Here is a 16,200-nt window from a genome sequence, read left to right as displayed (position 1 = left end):
CGCTCCCGGAAGTGCGCCCCGCGCACGCGCAGTGTGGTTGGCGCCGAGCGGGAGCGGCGGCGGGAGCCGGGCGGAGGAGCGGAGCGGAGCGGAGCGGAGCCTCGGCCGCGATGCCGCGGGAGATCATCACCCTGCAGCTGGGCCAGTGCGGCAACCAGAGTGAGCGGGCGCCCGGGGCCGGCGGCGCGCGGCGCGGGCGGGGCCGGGATGCTGGCGGGGGCGGGGCCCGCCGGGGCGGGGGCGGGGCCCCACGGGCCCGGGGATGCTCCGGGCTCGGCCCCGGCCCGGGGCACCGGCACCGGCCCCGGCCCGGCTGACCGCGGCCCCCTCCGCAGTCGGGTTCGAGTTCTGGAAGCAGCTCTGCGCCGAGCACGGCATCAGCCCCGAGGGCATCGTGGAGGAGTTCGCCACCGAGGGCACCGACCGCAAGGACGTTTTCTTCTACCAGGTACTGCCGGGCCCTGCCCGCCCCGCGCCGCGGGAGGCGTCCGCCCGGGTCAGCGGTTGCCCCGGGCCCGGTGGGGCCGGCAGCGCTGTCTGCGGCCGCTCCCGCTCCCCGCAGAGCCCCCGCGTTCGGGGGCTGGCGCTGACGCCGAGCCCGGGCCGGTTTGAGGGGCGGCCCCAGGCGAGGGCTCCCGGGGGCCGCACGCTGCAGCGCTCCCCCCGCGCTGCGGCGCTGGAGGTGGGGGTGCTGCGGAGGCAGAAGCCCGCGGCCGGGGCTGACGCAGATCCCACCTTACGTAACGCTGCGAGCAGCTCGCCGGGGAGAGCCGCCCCCCTCCACCTGCCCGCGCTCAGGACCGGCTCCGGGGCTCCGAGCGGCGCTGCCTCCGCGCAGACGGGCCGCGCAGAGCGAGTCTCCGGCGCTGCCGCGCTCGCCCGCGGCCAGGGGGTGGCACACGCGCTCGGTTCTCGGCCCTGGGGAGCAGCGCTGAGCTGCGGCTGCATCGGGATCTCGCTGCTCCTTGCTAAAGGCAGACGATGAGCACTACATCCCGCGGGCCGTGCTGCTGGACCTGGAGCCCCGAGTGATCCACTCCATCCTGAACTCCCCGTACGCTAACCTCTACAACCCGGAGAACATCTACCTGTCCGAGCACGGAGGGGGAGCTGGGAACAACTGGGCCAGTGGCTTCTCCCAGGTAACAGCTCTAGTGCTCTTGCGTGCGAGCGTGGGCCAGCTCGGTAGGCGTGAGGCTCTCGTGGCTGTGTCACGTCAGGCTCAGTGCGTGATTTCTGGAGAGTTCCTGCTCATTCAGTAGGGACTTTGTGTCACCCCGGGCGCAGAGTCACGTTGCCAGTCTGACTTGGCTTCGCACCAGGCTTGAGGAGCTCTTCCCCATTTTCTGTGGGAAAGGAACAAATCCTGGTGTGGTCTCTCTCGCAGGGAGAAAAAATCCATGAAGATATTTTTGACATAATAGACAGAGAGGCTGATGGGAGCGACAGTTTGGAAGTAAGTAAACCAGGGGATTTGGATCTGGTTGCCATGCTTGGCATTCTCCAAGCCAGGCTGCTCTTCTGTAAGGTCAGTCTCAGCCTTCTGGCGTACACAGATTTCCTCAGTCTGCTTCTGGGTGCTGAGCAGAGAACGCGCAGAGAGGGGAACCAGGGAAAGGAAGCCTTTCCCGTCACTGCCACATCTGCCAGCCTTCCCCAGAAATCTTCTCACTCCTTGCACAGTGGGGTGTTTTTCTGCCCCCAGTACTGTTTGCACTGGGCACTTCCCGCAGGACAGGGTCTGCAGGAAGAGTTCCAGGCGTTGTGGTGCCTGTTCCTTCCCCCGTTCCACCCCCCTCCCCGGCTCTGCCCCGCGTCAGCCGAAGCAGGACACGCGCTGCTTGTCCTCCAGCAAAGGCCCTCGCGGGCAGGGAGGGCTCTGCTGGGACGAGGCTCGGGCTGCCAGCAGGAAGGTGTTTAGAGCCCGAGCTGCTGAGTGCTTTGAAATCCGCAGAGCCAGCGCAGGCAGCCGCAGCTCCGTTTTGTCTGCAGCTGGGTTAAAGGGGCACCAGGGTACCCGCAGCTCTTCGGCTGCTTCGCCGTGTCCTCCGGCAGGACTTTGGTCCATGTAAACCCGTTTCCTGTGTGCAGACAGACAGGGCTCCCTGGCGTTTGTGTCGGGCTGTCACATGGCAACCGGGGAGCGGAAAATGGCATCGTAAAATAGTCTGGCAGGAGATCCAAGAGCCTCTAGTGGGACCTGCAGCAGCTGGGAACTGCCCTGAAGTCGGGTAGAGGGAGGTTGGCCTTGGGCTTTCTAGAGGGAGGGGAGCAGTGCCGAGGGCCCGGGGAAGGGGCTGAGAACATGAGCCTCCATTTTGTGTGGCTGACTGGACCCTGAGGGTGACGTTGGAGCAATTCTGAAGCTGCTCTGGGGCAGGAGGAATCCAGGAGGCTCCTGAGCACCAGTTGCACTCTGTGGGGCGTGCGGAGATGTGGATTCCTGCCCCGCTGGCAGGAGGGGCCTGGTGAGCCTGTGGCTGTCGCTGTGGTCGGGAGGAGCCCGGCAAACCTCCGCTCTGTCCTCTCAGTCCTGACGGAGGGGGGGGTCTCTGTGGGGTGTGGGGGGGGCACAGTGTGCCGGGGGCTGAGCTGGACCCTGAGCCACCCCCGTTCTGCTTCCTTCCAGGGGTTTGTGCTTTGCCACTCCATCGCTGGTGGGACGGGCTCGGGGCTGGGCTCCTACCTCCTGGAGAGGCTGAATGACAGGTGAGCCTTCAGCCTCGTCCCCTTCCCTCACCGCGGCATCTGGCCGGGCCGGGCACCCTGCCAGAGCGGAGAGCGCTGACTCAGAGCCGCCGCCCCCACCCAAACACTGTCTTGTGCAATCCCTGGCACGCTGCCCGGGGACGGGACGGCTCCTGATACGCCTGGGGACTTCAGAGGCTCTGAAACTGGACCTGTGTGTCCTACCCCCGCTGCCCTCAGCCACTCTTATCAGGCAGTTGCCTTCCGACACCCTGACGGCGCGGGGGGGGGGGGGGGTTGGGAGGCTCTGGCTGTGGGCTCTGAGCTGCCCTCCCTGCCTGTTTCAGCTTGCAGCCTCTTGAAGAGGCTTGTAAGCAGCTGCTTAATCAGCCTGCGGATGGCTCAGCCTCGTCTGGCAGCCTGCTCCCGCACTGCCGGGACAAACTCCCTCCCTGGGAGCCGACTCTGGCATGCGGCTGGTGACTCACAGGGTCCTGAGCCCTGGAGACTGCGAAGGGAGCTGGTGGGAGGGAGAGCGCTGGCTCGGTGGTGTTAACCCTTGAGGCAGCTGGGCTCTCTCGCCAGGTACCCCAAGAAGCTGGTGGAGACCTACTCGGTTTTCCCCAACCAGGATGAGATGAGCGATGTGGTCGTCCAGCCCTACAACTCTCTGCTGACGCTGAAGCGGCTGACTCAGAACGCCGACTGCGTGGTGAGAGTCCCGCGGCCTCGGGGCGCCGCCACTGCCCGCGGGGGAGCCCGTCCCCAGCCCCCCAAAACCGCGGCCTTGGGGGTCGGTGCCGCAGCAGCTGGTGGAGCCCCGGGCGCAGGAGGGGCCGTGCCCCCGCTGAGCCGCCCGGCGTGTGGCGTTTCTGCCCCCGGAGCCCAGCAGATCCCTCCCATGGCGGCGGGGACTGGCCGTGCTGCCTCTGCGCTGCAGCCTTCAGCTTCACCGGATGCCGGCGCGGCTGCCGGCACCCACCGGCCCCGCCGGGCAGCGCCTTCGGCCGGCACCAGCCCCTTGGCCGGGTCCTAACCAAGACACGGCCCATCCCTCCCTTCCCTCTGCGCGGGACAGGGCCAGAGCTGCTGGGCTGGTGGTTGCTGCGCGGTGCTGGCCCAGAGGCAGTGCTCTATGGGAGGGCGCTGGGGAGCAGGGCTAAGACGGGAGGGAAGAGCTTCCATTGACAGTGTCGGTTACGCTCACAGATGAGTCAGCTTGTGGTTTCAAGTGTCTGCCACCTGCCGCGGGGCTGCCACCTCCGCCAGGCCGCGGCGCTGGGGCCTGTGCGGGGCCATCCCGTGCCCTTGGACGCGTGGCCGGGGCTGCCCTTCCTCAGGCTGCCGCTCAGGCTCTTCACGGAGCCAGTTTCCCTCTCGCAGGTGGTTCTGGACAACACGGCCTTGAACCGAATCGCGACGGACCGGCTGCACATTCAGAACCCGTCGTTCTCTCAGATCAACCAGCTGGTGAGAAGGGCTCTGCCCTCCGGAGAAGCTGGCGCGGGGCTTCCCCGCTGCATTCGGCTCGGTCTGACCCTGCCCGTGGGCTGGGCGCGGTGGCGGGCAGGCGGGCGCGAGGCTCCTCTGCCTCCGCGGGGGCCGCGGCCCCCCCCCGCCGGGCTGACCCCGCCCTCGCCCCCAGGTCTCCACCATCATGTCCGCCAGCACCACCACGCTCAGGTACCCCGGGTACATGAACAACGACCTCATCGGGCTGATCGCCTCGCTGATCCCCACCCCGCGGCTGCACTTCCTCATGACGGGCTACACGCCGCTCACCACCGACCAGTCGGTAAGGCGGCCCCGGGGCCAGAGGAGCTGCCCCGCTCGGCCCGTAACGTCCCACGGCCCCACGGGCTCGGCCTGAGCCGCAGCTGCGTGTTCCGCAGCCCTGGCCCGCGGGCCCGCACCACGGGAGAGGCGCGTGTGGTGTGAGTCCGGGGAGCAGGCGGTTGTGCTTGTGCTGGGCTACCGGCTGCTGGGCCAGGATGGCCACGGCAGAGCGACGGGCTCTGATCTGACAGAGCCACCCTTGGAAAGGGTCGGAGCGAGCCCAGCAAAGCAGCCCTGCCGGTCCCGCCACCCCCACGGGCCGCTGGCCCGGGCCGCTTGGCTCAGAACGCTGCTGATCCTTACACCAAGAGTGATGGTGGGCTCCAGGCTTGATCCGTGTCCTGGGAGGGCGTTGCCACCCCTCAGCCACATCAAACATTCCCACTTGGTTTCGCTCGTCCCCAGCCCCCCGGGAGGACGGGACAGTTCTGTTTTGAGGCACTCACCTGCGCTGGCCGCGTCTCAGTTCTGCAGGGAGCTAACAGCTGCTGTTCTCTCGTGTGCATTTCCTCAGGATGTTACTCAGAGAAGCAAATCTGAAAAACTGCTGGCTCTGAAAAGGGTATCGAGTGTGTGATCTGTCCTCCCAGGGAGGAGTGTGGGGAGGGCTCAGCCAGCAGCTCAGACGGTGCCTGGAGCAGGGCTGCCGTGTCGCCGAGCTGTCGGTGGCCCATTCCTTTGGGTGCTGGCCCGGGCTGTGGCCCCCTTGGCAGGCAGCAGCTGGGCAAAGCCCATGACAGCTCTCGGGGACTGCGGTGGCCGGGCTGCCACGGCAGGTGAAACGACCCCTCCCCTGCTCTCCAGCCCTGCTCCTTGCCTCGGCAGCGGAGCAGGACGGAAGTTTGACATCAACAACTTGAAACGTGTCCCCGTCACTCTGGTTTCAGCCGAACTTTGCCCCCAGCCCTGCTGTGGTGCTGGGGGAGCAGCTCAGGGCCCTTGTGCTGGAGCTTCTGCCAGCGCTCCAGTTCTCAGCCTGGCTGTGCCTGCTGTGTGGCTTTGGGGGTCCTGCATGTGGCTTTGCATGGGGCTGCATCCCTGGGGCAGGGCCCCTCTGCCCCCCGCTCCGGGGCCTGCAGGGCGGCGGGAGGGCGCGGGAGCCGCACACCTGCGCCTCTGAGCCCCAGCTGGTGTTTGCAGGTGGCCAGCGTGCGGAAAACCACAGTCCTGGACGTGATGAGGAGATTGCTGCAGCCTAAAAACGTGATGGTGTCCACAGGGCGAGACAGACAGACCAACCACTGCTACATCGCCATCCTCAACATCATCCAGGGGGAGGTGGACCCCACGCAGGTGAGCCCCCGCGGCCTTTGCCGATGGCCTGAGGGAAGGGCACGGTCGCCGTGTTTCTGCGCGGGGATCCTGGGGCGAGGCAGCGGTGCCTGGCAGCCGGCTCCGAGTTGCCCCTGCGTGGCCCTGGCCTTGTGGCAAGGCCGCTGGTCCCTGGCTGTGAGGAGCAGCCCCACGCGCCGTCGGCTGACACCCCCATCCCTGTGTGCGAGGGGCAGCGCCCGGCCTGCTGGGACCGTCACCCCGCCGCTCTCCTCCCGCCAGGTGCACAAGAGCCTGCAGCGGATCCGGGAGCGGAAGCTGGCCAACTTCATCCCCTGGGGCCCTGCCAGCATCCAGGTGGCTTTGTCCCGCAAGTCCCCGTACCTGCCGTCCGCGCACCGCGTCAGCGGCCTCATGATGGCCAACCACACCAACATCTCCTCGGTGAGTGCCGGCCCCCGGCGCCGCCGCTCTCAGTCCGGCCCCGACGCGTCCCCCCGGGGGCCTTGGGAAGCCACGGCCTGCGCGTGGCTGCGGGCGGGGGCACGCAGGGCTCGGGTCTGCGCTGGGGTCCCCTCAGTCCTGCCGGGAGCCCGGGGAGCTCCTGACCCCCGCGCCGCTCTCCAGCTGTTCGAGCGGACGTGCCGGCAGTACGACAAGCTGCGCAAGCGGGAGGCCTTCCTGGAGCAGTTCCGCAAGGAGGACATCTTCAAGGACAACTTCGACGAGCTGGACAACTCCCGGGAGATCGTGCAGCAGCTGATCGACGAGTACCACGCGGCCACGCGCCCCGACTACATCTCCTGGGGCACGCAGGAGCAGTGAGCGGGGCCGGGCGGGTCCCGCGGCCGCCTGCGCGCGCCGGGCAGCGCCGGGCCCGGCCGTGCCCACCTCCCGCACCCTCGGCGCCACGGGCCGCGCTCCGGGGGGAGCGGCGCCGCCCCTGCGGGCCCTTGGCGGGGGGCAGCCTCCGCTCCACCCCCGCCCCGGCCCAGGGCCCGCGCTGGGGGGAACCTCCGCCCGTGGGGTAACGCTCGCTCGGAGGAGGAAGAGGAGGAGGAGGAGGAGAGCGAGGCCGGGGCTCGGAGCAGGCGTGCCCTGTGCCGCGGCTCTGTGTGGCTGAGCTAGTCCTTGCCCTGGGCTGGAGCCTTGTTCCTCCTCCACCGGATCAGGCCCGGGGCACAGAGGCTGTATCTATATTTTTGTAGGTTATTTTGCTTTAATAAAGGCTGTTCCTGCACTGACGCTGCCTGCACGGCTCCTGGAGCACGCCGCGGGCGAGGGAGGCAGCCGCAGCCTGCCAGGGCCAGCGCTCGCCTCGCCCAGCTGGCCGGCCCCGCGTGGCCCGGCCGTGTGCGGGGCTGGCCCCGTGCCCGGCGCCGGCAGAGCCAGAAATACGGGAAGGACTTGCCGGCCGCGCCCCGGCCCACAGCACCGGGCCCGGGGGTGCCCTCGGGATCGGGGCCAGCGCTGCCGGGCAGGACACGGGCTCCGTGGCGGCGGGGGGGACAGACGGACGTGGCGGGAGGGCCGGGGGCGCGAGGTGAGGCCAAGCCCAGGGCGAGGAGCCGTTTCCCCCGGCCCGCGGCGCCGCAGGAGGATGAAAACACGGCGAGGCTCCCACGGCCTCCCTGCAGCCGCCCCGCGGCGGGCAGTGCCGGGGAGCTGGCGCCGGACGGGAGGCCCAGCCGTTCCTTTGTGCATTTATTTAGAAAAACAAACAAACCCCCCCCCCACCCTCCCCAGGACAGAACCGACAAACTTTACAGAGGCAACACGGAGGGGCCGAGCCCCGGCCGTACCAGCCGCCACGCCGGCACCCTGAGCCCCGGCCGGAGGAGCCCGCTGGCCCCCGAGGCGGCTCTCGGCAAAAGCCGCCCGCAGCTTTCCGGAGGGCTGGGTTCAGCGGACGGACAGACAGACGATGGCACGGCCCCGCTGCCCAGCGCCCCCCTACCCCGGGCAAAGCCCCCCCGGGGCACGGGCAGCGCTGCCAGGCAGCACGTGGAGGCGAAGGCACCGGGTCCAGGGATGGGGAGAGGCCTGGGGGCAGCGGCGGGGGGCGGCGGCCCCGCTGCCCTCCAGGGAAAGTGCTGGGAGTCGTGGGGGGCGCGGGCGTCCCGAAATAAATTAAGGAAATAACCAGAAAGGCAACGGCAGCGTGGGGAGCGCGACCCCCCCGTCCCCCTGCTCCGGGGAGCGGCTGGGGACCAGCACAGACCTGCCGCACGCTGCTGGGCCGGCCGCCCTCCCCGGCCGTGTCGGGGGCACCCTGCGCGGCCACGCGGCCACTGGGCTAGCCAGGGAAGGACTGGGCTAGCTGGGGAAGGAGCCCACCGGCGGCCGGTGCTGCCAGGGCCCGGCCGTGGGGCAGAGCCCCTGGGGCAGCGCGGGGGGGTCCGAGGCGGGGGGGCTGCTGGCCGGCTCCTGGGGCCGCCGGGTGCCGGTGGAGGCGAGGTACGTGTTGAGGAGCTGCGCGATCTCGTCCACCTGCGGGGCGGAGGAGAGAGGCCGGGTCAGGCCAGGGCAGCCCCGGGGGCGAGGAGGGATCGAGGGGCGGCTGCCCCGTACCTGGGAGGTCTCGAAGAGCAGGTCCCGGTCCTCCACGGAGAGGCGGAAGGTGCTGCTGTCGGAGGCGCCGAAGGAGGTGATGCGGCCGTAGCAGAAGCTGTCCAAGGGCTCGGGCTCCCCCGGCTTGTAGAGCGAGACGGCCTTGGCCCCAATGCCCAGCCACAGGCGCTGGGGCCCGGCCCCCACTGGGCTCTGCGGGGAGAGGGGTGTCAGCGGTGTCAGCGGTGCCAGGGCTGCCCCCCGGCCCCTGCCCCTGCCCCACCGGGGCCTCACCGCACGCAGGTCAACGTCGAAGAGCGTGGAGCCGAAGCCGGGCCACTCCCGAACCAGCGCCACATAGGCGGCCATGGCCTCGGGCCGGCCCATGCCCTGCAGCAGCTTCCACTTCTCCACGATGGCCGCCATGGTGCTGGCCCCCTCCTCCCGCAGGCGGCCCCGCAGGCGCTGGTCCCGCTCCGCCCGCTGCTTGGCCAGCGCCTGGCCCCAGAGCCCCCCGGCCAGCAGCCCCGCGCGCAGCCGGGCCCCCCGGCACTTGGTGGGGGGCCGGCGGCGGGGGGCCGGCAGGCGGGCGTGCAGCACGTGGGGCGGGAAGAGCTCCTCCAGGCGCGGGAACGGGGTGTGGGTGGAGAAGTCGCTGTTGAGGCTCTGCAGGCGCAGCGCTGCCAGCGTCTGCAGCGTCTCCTCCGACGTGGGCACGTAGCCCCGCAGCACCATCTCGTGCGCCTGCGGGAGGGGGGCGAGCCAGGGGGTGAGCCAGCGCCGCGCGGCCACCCCGGCACGGCCTGGCCACCCCGGCACGGCTCTCACCTGCTCGAAGAGGAGGGCGAACTCCAGGCTGTCGCGCGGGACGTTGTCCGTGTCCAGGAAGCCGTAGTGCTTGAAGCAGAGCCGGCACGGCGGGTCCTGCTCCCGCTCCTCCCCGGCCAGGCTGCGGCAGAAGGGACCAGCCCCGTCAGCGTGGGGGCAGGACCCCCCACACCGTCCCCTCCCGCTCGCGGGCCCCCCCACGCCCTCCCCCGTAGGCAGCAGAGCGGGACATTTACTTTTCAAACCTGGTGAGGACGTCGGCCAGCAGCGTGGCGCTGCCCACGGGCTGCTCCCGCCGCCGGGACTGCTCGTAGAGCGCGAAGAGGTTGGGGCTCTGGGACAGCCCCAGGCGCGACACTAGCTCCCGGGCCACCTGGGGCGAGACAAAGGCAACCGACGGTGACTGCGCGTCCCTGGCCGCGGCGCTCAGGGCTGCAAAGGGACACAGACAGGTCACGGCGGGCAGACAGGCGGCCCCTGGCCCCTCTCCGCTGCGGCTCAGCTGGGAGAGCCCCCCAGGAGCCCCCCCTCCCACGGCACGCTGCCCACCCAGCCCCACGTGCCGAAACGTCCCGGGGCCCCTGCTCGGCGCGGCCGCAGCCCCTCACCTCCTCGGCCGTGGTGTGGGAGCTGATGGCCACGCTGCAGGCGGGTGCCCCCGGGCAGTGCACGGTGCAGATCATCTCCTGCCGCCGCATCAGCACCAGGATCTCCTCCAGCGAGGGCACACACTCCCGCCCCTTCGTCTTCCCCAGCGCCTCCCGGATGAAGCAGGCGTACTTGGCCATCTCCGAGGCAGGGAACCGGCTCTCTGTCCTGCAAGAGGCACCAGGAGGGTCACAGCAGCACTGACCCGATGGGGACCCCAGCACCCGGCGAGCCCCCTGCCCGCCGCCGGCACCCGGCGGCTCCGCCGGCACTCGCCTGTCAAGGTGGAAGCGCAGGAAGCGCAGGACGGGCAGGGAGGGCAGGAAGGTGCAGCTCATGCAGGTGAGCAGCTGCCAGTAGTGCAGGTCGCCCTGCCCGCCCGGCGCCGGCGGCTCCGTGGTCTGCTTCACCAGCTGGCAGTAGATCTCGTCCACCAGCGGCGGCAGGTCCAGGCAGGTCTGCAGGACACCCTGCATCAGCGGCACCGGGTCCCGCTCCGACTCCAGCTGCTGCAGCGAGTTGAAGAGCTTCACGGCCTCGTCGCGCAGTGTGGTGTAGCTGTGGGGGCCGGGGGCTGCGGGATGAGACGGGGGTCAACAGCCCCGTGGGCTTTCCCAGGCCCCCCTCCGCCAGCAGCCGGGCACCGCGCCCGCAGCCGGGGCAGCCCCAGCCCAGCGCCCGGCCCGGTCACCGCCGCCGCCAGCCCGGGGCACGGGGCCAGGCTTTGGGCCCCCCCTCACCGCTTTGGTCCAGGCTGCCGTAGGGGAAGGGCAGCAGGGGAGCGTAGAGGGGGCTGCTGGTGTAGCGCAGGATGGGGTTGCAGCGGTAGATCTGCTCCAGGACCTCGGGGCTGCCGCAGTGCTCCTGCGAGGGCGAAGCGACGGCCGCAGCTGCAGAGGGCCCGGCCCAGGCCCCCGCCGCCGCCCGGGGGGCACGTGAGGGCCCCGAGCGCCCATCCCGGCCCCGCCGCAGCCCGGTGCCACGGGCTCACCTCGACGTCACGCATGAGCAGCTGGGTGGGCGTCTGGACGGGCGCTTTGCTGTCGATGACCTTCTGCACGGCGCACACCCAGTGCACGGCCTCGTTCAGGTGCTCCGTGTAGAGGCGGTAGCAATGCTTCCTGCCAAACACTGTCACGCTCCAGTAGCCTGCGAGGGACAGACGGCTCACCCGCTGCCTGCCAGCACCCTCGCCCCAAGGACCCCCACCCCAGCCAGGGGGACAGAGGCCCCCCGGGGCTGGGAGGGCGACCCAGGGCACGAGAGGCTGCGAAGGCGCAGCCCAACTGCGGGGCGCGGGGGCCTCACCCGTCTCCTTGTAGGTCCGTCTGTCCGGCCAGAGCACGGAGCAGAGGCTGGTGAGCACCAGGGAGCCCAAGCGCCGGGCCCCCTTCTCGTTGCTGCTGTAGTAGTCCAGGGAGTCGGGCGTCAGCACGAACCAGTACTTCCGAGGCCGGATCCAGGGGGTCTTCACGCCGCCCCGCACCTCCCGCTGCAGCCAGCCTGGGAAGGCGAAGGCTCAGCCCCCGTCGCCGGCTCCACGGCGCAGGGCAGGGTCAGCCGGCGCCCCCCCGGCCCTCGGGGACAGGATCCACCCGCAGTCGGGGCACGATCCCACCCCGGCCACTGTGGAGGCAAAGGCCCCTGAGCCCCAGCCGGGCCGTGCCCACCTTTCACGAGAGCGTCGGGGTCATCCTCCACTGGCCCCGGGCCCTTCTCCACGATGAGGCTGCGCATCTCCTCCGCCACGAGCAGGGACCTGGGGACGACACGGGGCTGAGCCTGGGTGCCCGCAGGTGCCTCCCACAGCCCCCTGGCAGGGACCTGGCCCAGGGGCTGGGGTCAGCCGGGGTCCTGAGGGGCTCCGGGCACCCTGCAGCCCCGCGGTGGGAACGCGGCAGAGCCATCGGGTGCAGATGACCCCGGCTAAAAATAAGCTGTTTGCAGTCGCGGCCCTGCCAAGGAATTCGGAAAATGAACAACCAGGAAGGAATGTTGGCAATGGCGTCGGCACTGGGAGGACAGGGAGCGAGCAGGCCCCTGTCTCCCGGCACCCCGTCTCCCCGGGCACACACCGTCCCAGGGCTCCGGTGGGCACGGCCCGGCAGAGCCGCTCGGCACAGGAGGAGCCGCACACGGTCCCGCCGCCGAAGCCTGCGGCAGCCGAGCCACCCGGCGTGGCGGAGGGACGGAGACGTGCCCGAGGACGCACCGAGGACGGGGACAGGGCGCAGCCGTCCTGGCTCTGCCGCCCGCGGCTCCAGCCGACAGAGCGGCGCAGCGCGGTGCCGGCCCCGCGGGACTCGCTGGCACCGGCCCGTCCTCCCGCGGCGCGCCAGGCCCGGCCGCCAGCACCACGCGAGGGACGCGGCGGGGTCACTCACCGCTCCGAGCCGCTGCTGCTGCGGGCGGGCTGGCTCAGGCTCACCTCCAGGGACCCCTGGGGAGGAAGGAGACGTCTCAGCCCCACGGCCCGGCACCCCCGACCGTGCCCCCCGACGGCTGCTCGCCTCGCCAGCCCCGCTCCAGGCCCAGAGGGAGCCCCGGCGCCCCCACGGCCGCGGCAGGAGCCCGGGCTGCAGCTGGGGCACCCCGGGGGCAGCCTCGGGGCACGCTGGCTGCGTGTCCTCGGCTGACCCGGCCGCCTGAACGCCGTGCGGAGTTGCACAAGGTCAGCGCTGAGTAATCCGCCCGCGGCACAAAGTCCCATTGTAAAGGGGCCGCTGAGCTCCTGCCCGCGGCGGTGGGACGCGGCGCGGGGAAGTCCCCGGCCCCGCGGCGGGGCAGGGGCCGGTTCCTCGGCGCGGCGCAGCTCGACGGTGCCGGTGCCGCGCACGTGACGGCCCCGGGACACGTGCCGGGACGCGAGGCAGAGCCCAGGCACGGGCAGGCACCGGGTCGGGCAGCGCGTCCCGGCAGCCGCCCCGGGAGATGCGCGGGCGCCGCCGCCAGCTGCGGGGCCGCCGGGGCGCGACGGGCCAGAGCGCGCCGCGGGACGCCGGGAGCAGGCGAGGGCTGCTAAAAATAGCGGCGGGGAGGGGGGAGCCGCTGCAGGTACGGCTGCGCCGCCGGGCCGGGCGCTCCGACCCGTGGCATTAAGGGCACCTGCCGCGCAGCCCCGGCGCCAGCTCCTCCGGTGACCGGCCCGCCGCCGAGGGCCCCGCGCGCTCCTGACGGCTGCGGGCACCGAGACGGTGCGCAGCCCCTCGTCCGCGGGAGGAGGCGGCGGCGGCGGCCGGCTCCTTCTCAGGGATATAAATAAACCGGAGAGGAGCCGCGGCAGCCGGGCCGGGGTAGCTGCTCCCACGCTCCCAGGAAGGGGCGGCCGGGCCTGCGGGCGTCCGCGGAGCCCCCGGAGCCCCCGGCCACAGCCAAGGGCTCCCGGGGGAGCTGGCGTCAGAGCCGCCCACGCCAGCCCCGACCTCCGGAGCCGGCGCGGCCCGCGGGACGCCCGAAGCCGGCTCCTGCCATTGCCGTGCCCTTGGCGCTGCCAGCGTTGCCCGGAGGGCCCGGCTCCCGCCGGGGAAGGGGACCCGGTGCCGGGGAACGGCCGGCGGGGGGGGGGGACTCAGGGCAGGTCCCGGCAGCAGCTGTTGGGCAGGGGGAGAGGGGCCGCAGCGAGGGGGACCGGGCTGTCACCACCCGCCGTGTCCCCTCCGCGCCGGGACACGGCCCCGCGGCCGCGGGAGGCAGCCGGGAGGGGCAGGAGGAGCCCCCGGGAGCCGGGGTTCCCCCCGCCCCCCCGCCCCGCGCTATCAGCCGGCCCCCACGCAGCCCGGCCGGAGGAAGCGCCGGTTTCCGCCGCTCCGCTTCCCTAAACAGAGGAAGCGGCCGGAGCCGGGAGATCCAGGCCCGTTCCCCGCGCCCGGCACGTGCTCCCGGGGACCGGCCCCGGCGGGTCTGTGCGGGGCCGCGGCCGGTCCCGGGGCACCCGTCCCCCGGGGACCCTGCGCGCCCCGGCCCCGGCACAGGGCAGGTACGGCCCCGGTGCGGGAACCGGCACCGCCAGCCCCGCGGCTCTGCCCCGGGGAGCGGGCAAGGGCCGGGCCGCGCGGGCAGCACCCCAACACCCGAGGGGCGCCCGACCCCCGCCGCCGCGGCACCAGCAACGGCCCCGCGCCGGGATCCGAACGGGCCGCCCCGCGGGGACCCCCCCGACCGGCGGCGGGGCCGCGCCAAGGGCAGCCCGAGCGGCGGGACCGGCGGGGACAGGCCCGGGCAGGCGGCGACCGCGGCGGCGGCGGGGACCGGGCCGGGCCGGGGCAGCGCCGAGCCGGGCGGGAGGAGCCGCGCACCGCCGGTCCCGCCGCGCCGGTGCCCACCCGCGGCTCCAGCGCCCGTCCCGCGGCCGGTGCCGGCCCCACCTGGTCTCCCTGGGCGCGGAGCTCAAAGGACGACGCCTCCTCCTCCTCCTCGGCCTCGCCGTCCGCCTCCCGGTCCGCCTCGCCGTAGTCCCGCCGCAGCAGCGTGAAGCCCTGCCGGCAGCACAGCAGCCACCACAGCCCGCCCGGGAACGGCATCTCCCCGACGGCACCGGGACGGGACCGGCCGCGCCGCGCACCGGCCGCCGCCACCGGGACCGGCCGCGCCGCCGCCGCCCCGGGCGGGCCGGGCCGGGCGCGTCACCGGCCCCCGCCAATCGCCGCGCGCGGCCCGGGGCGGAGCCAGCGCGCCCGGGGCGGCGGGGCCGCTGCTGGCGTCATCTGCCGGGCGGGGGCGCGCGCCGAACCGGGAGGGGGCAGCGAGCGAGATCCGGGGGAGCCGCGCGGCGGGGCCGGGACTGCCGGAGCCGGCACGGTGCGCCGGGCACCCGCCTGCGCCCGGCCCGGGCACCGGCACCGGCACCGGGCCGGGCGGAGCGCGCTGGTTCCGGCCACCCCGGGGGTTTCACCGGCCGCGGTGTCGAGCTGCCCCGCGGCACCGGCGCCATGTGCCGCCCCAGCTCCTCCGCGCCGCGGCGCCGACGCCGGTCCCGGGGGAGGCTCGGCCGGTGCGGTGCCAGCGGGCAGCACCGGCGCGGGCCCGGGGGCACCGCAGGCAGGCGCAGCGCGGGCAGGAGGGCTCGGTGCGTGGCCGGCCAGCCCCGTGGCACCGGCCCGCCCGAGGAGCGGGTGGGGGGGGTCGTGGCGGGGTCGCCCCCGGGGCCGCAGCGAAGCAGCGCGGCTCGGCCCAGCCCTGGGCCCTGCCCGGCAGCCGCGGGGCCCTCGGGCCGTGCGTGCCCTGGCAGCGGCCTGGGCCCCGGCCCCGCTCCCGGAGCCGCGGAAGGGGTTAAACACATCGGCCTCGGCCTTGGCTGCAGCCCTTGGGTCGCCACCATCGCTGGGAGCCCAGAGCGCTGCGGGGACGCGCCGGCCGCCAGCTCCCTGCCCAGCAGCCGCGCCGGGCCGGGGCTGAGCCCCGCCGCGGGCCGGCCGGGGCACCGGGCAGAGCCCCCCGGCCGCGGCGGGGATGGGGCAGGCGATGGGGGAGGCGGTGGCCCGGCGGTGGGGCGGCCCCGGGCGTGGCCGTGGGGCCGGCTCCGGGGCCAACGCCGGCACAGCCACGGGGCCACCCAGGGCTGCAGGCTGAGCAGCGCCGGGCCGGTCGGCGCCCGAGAGCGGCCCGCGGGCCAGCGGGGGCTGCGGCGGACGGGGGCCATCGCCCGGCTCTGCGGCCGCTGAGTCAGCAGGAATCACGTGTCCGGCCCAGCAGGAGGCGAAGGGTCCGGGGACGCTGCTCCCAGTCGTCCCAGTCCGAGTGCGGGGCTAATCCCGCGTGGGAGCCTGGGGGCGAGCAGGATGCGGCCTCCGGCCCCGGCGGGACCGGGAGGTGCTTCCCTGCGCGCCCAGCTCCGCCGGAGCCCCCCGGGGGGCTGTGCCCCAGCCAGGCCCCATCCCGCTCCCGGCACCGTGGGGCTGCCGCACGGCCCAGGCCTTGCTGGCCGGTGGCCCTGGTGGCCCTGGTGGCCCGTGGCCACGGTGCCAGCCCCGTCGGGGCGAGGGCGTCCTGACCACCAGCCCCAGCCGCGGCACGCTGGCCCCGCGGGAGCTGCTGGGCCGGGAGGTGCCAGAGCAGAGGAGCCCGTGGGGGAAGTGAGGAAAGTCCCTCTGCCCCTCTGCCCCCCCGCCGCGGGAGGGAGTTTCCAGCCAGACCCAGGGAAGGCTTTTCGGGGGGGGCCTCTGCTGTGGCCGGCCCAGGGACTCCCGGCCCCTCCAACACCCTGCCCGTGGGGCCGCGGCGTGGGCTGCGCTAGGGGGACCCCGCTCCTGCCCCCCGCTGCCCCCTCGGTCTGCCCCGGCGGTACCGCGGGGCTGGGGGGGCCGGGCCCGGACGAGCCCCCACCCCGCCCCGGAGCCGCCGTGGAGCCGGTGCCCGTCCCTGGACCGTCGCCCTCCGCCC

General features: G+C 73.2%; 2 protein-coding genes across 7 annotated transcripts; one reads left to right on the top strand and one right to left on the bottom strand.

Annotated features, from left to right (window-relative positions):
- The first annotated feature begins 27 nt into the window (after positions 1 to 27).
- On the top strand, positions 28 to 7,040 carry TUBG1 (tubulin gamma 1). 4 transcript variants are annotated; one of them, XM_074926477.1, is made up of 12 exons: positions 28 to 159; positions 336 to 448; positions 975 to 1,142; positions 1,388 to 1,456; positions 2,630 to 2,709; positions 3,274 to 3,400; positions 4,072 to 4,158; positions 4,334 to 4,483; positions 5,039 to 5,086; positions 5,665 to 5,817; positions 6,079 to 6,240; positions 6,424 to 7,040. In XM_074926477.1, the coding sequence occupies exons 1-12, from the start codon at positions 111 to 113 to the stop codon at positions 6,619 to 6,621; spliced, it is 1,404 nt and encodes a 467-aa protein (XP_074782578.1). In that variant the 5' UTR covers positions 28 to 110; the 3' UTR covers positions 6,622 to 7,040. The 4 variants fall into 4 exon arrangements, with proteins under 4 accessions (XP_074782578.1, XP_074782581.1, XP_074782580.1 ...); XM_074926480.1 differs by lacking the exon at positions 5,039 to 5,086; XM_074926479.1 differs by lacking the exon at positions 5,039 to 5,086 and having other exon boundaries at positions 1,388 to 1,483.
- A 495-nt stretch (positions 7,041 to 7,535) lies between these two features.
- Positions 7,536 to 14,426, bottom strand: PLEKHH3 (pleckstrin homology, MyTH4 and FERM domain containing H3). 3 transcript variants are annotated; one of them, XM_074926476.1, is made up of 13 exons: positions 14,187 to 14,426; positions 12,207 to 12,262; positions 11,493 to 11,581; positions 11,131 to 11,325; positions 10,814 to 10,971; positions 10,563 to 10,686; positions 10,099 to 10,396; positions 9,783 to 9,990; positions 9,420 to 9,547; positions 9,175 to 9,295; positions 8,641 to 9,090; positions 8,368 to 8,559; positions 7,537 to 8,286 (listed from the first exon to the last, which is right to left on the bottom strand). In XM_074926476.1, the coding sequence occupies exons 1-13, from the start codon at positions 14,340 to 14,342 to the stop codon at positions 8,113 to 8,115; spliced, it is 2,349 nt and encodes a 782-aa protein (XP_074782577.1). In that variant the 5' UTR covers positions 14,343 to 14,426; the 3' UTR covers positions 7,537 to 8,112. The 3 variants fall into 3 exon arrangements, with proteins under 3 accessions (XP_074782575.1, XP_074782577.1, XP_074782576.1); XM_074926475.1 differs by having other exon boundaries at positions 7,538 to 8,286; positions 9,411 to 9,547; XM_074926474.1 differs by having other exon boundaries at positions 7,536 to 8,286; positions 8,368 to 9,090; positions 9,411 to 9,547.
- Positions 14,427 to 16,200: the final 1,774 nt, after the last annotated feature.

Source organism: Athene noctua, chromosome 25, assembly GCF_965140245.1.
Source record: "Athene noctua chromosome 25, bAthNoc1.hap1.1, whole genome shotgun sequence".
Classification (NCBI taxonomy): Eukaryota; Metazoa; Chordata; class Aves; order Strigiformes; family Strigidae; genus Athene; species Athene noctua.
The sequence above is the reverse complement of the archived record's forward strand: the minus strand, read 5'-3'. Positions and strand labels throughout refer to the sequence as shown.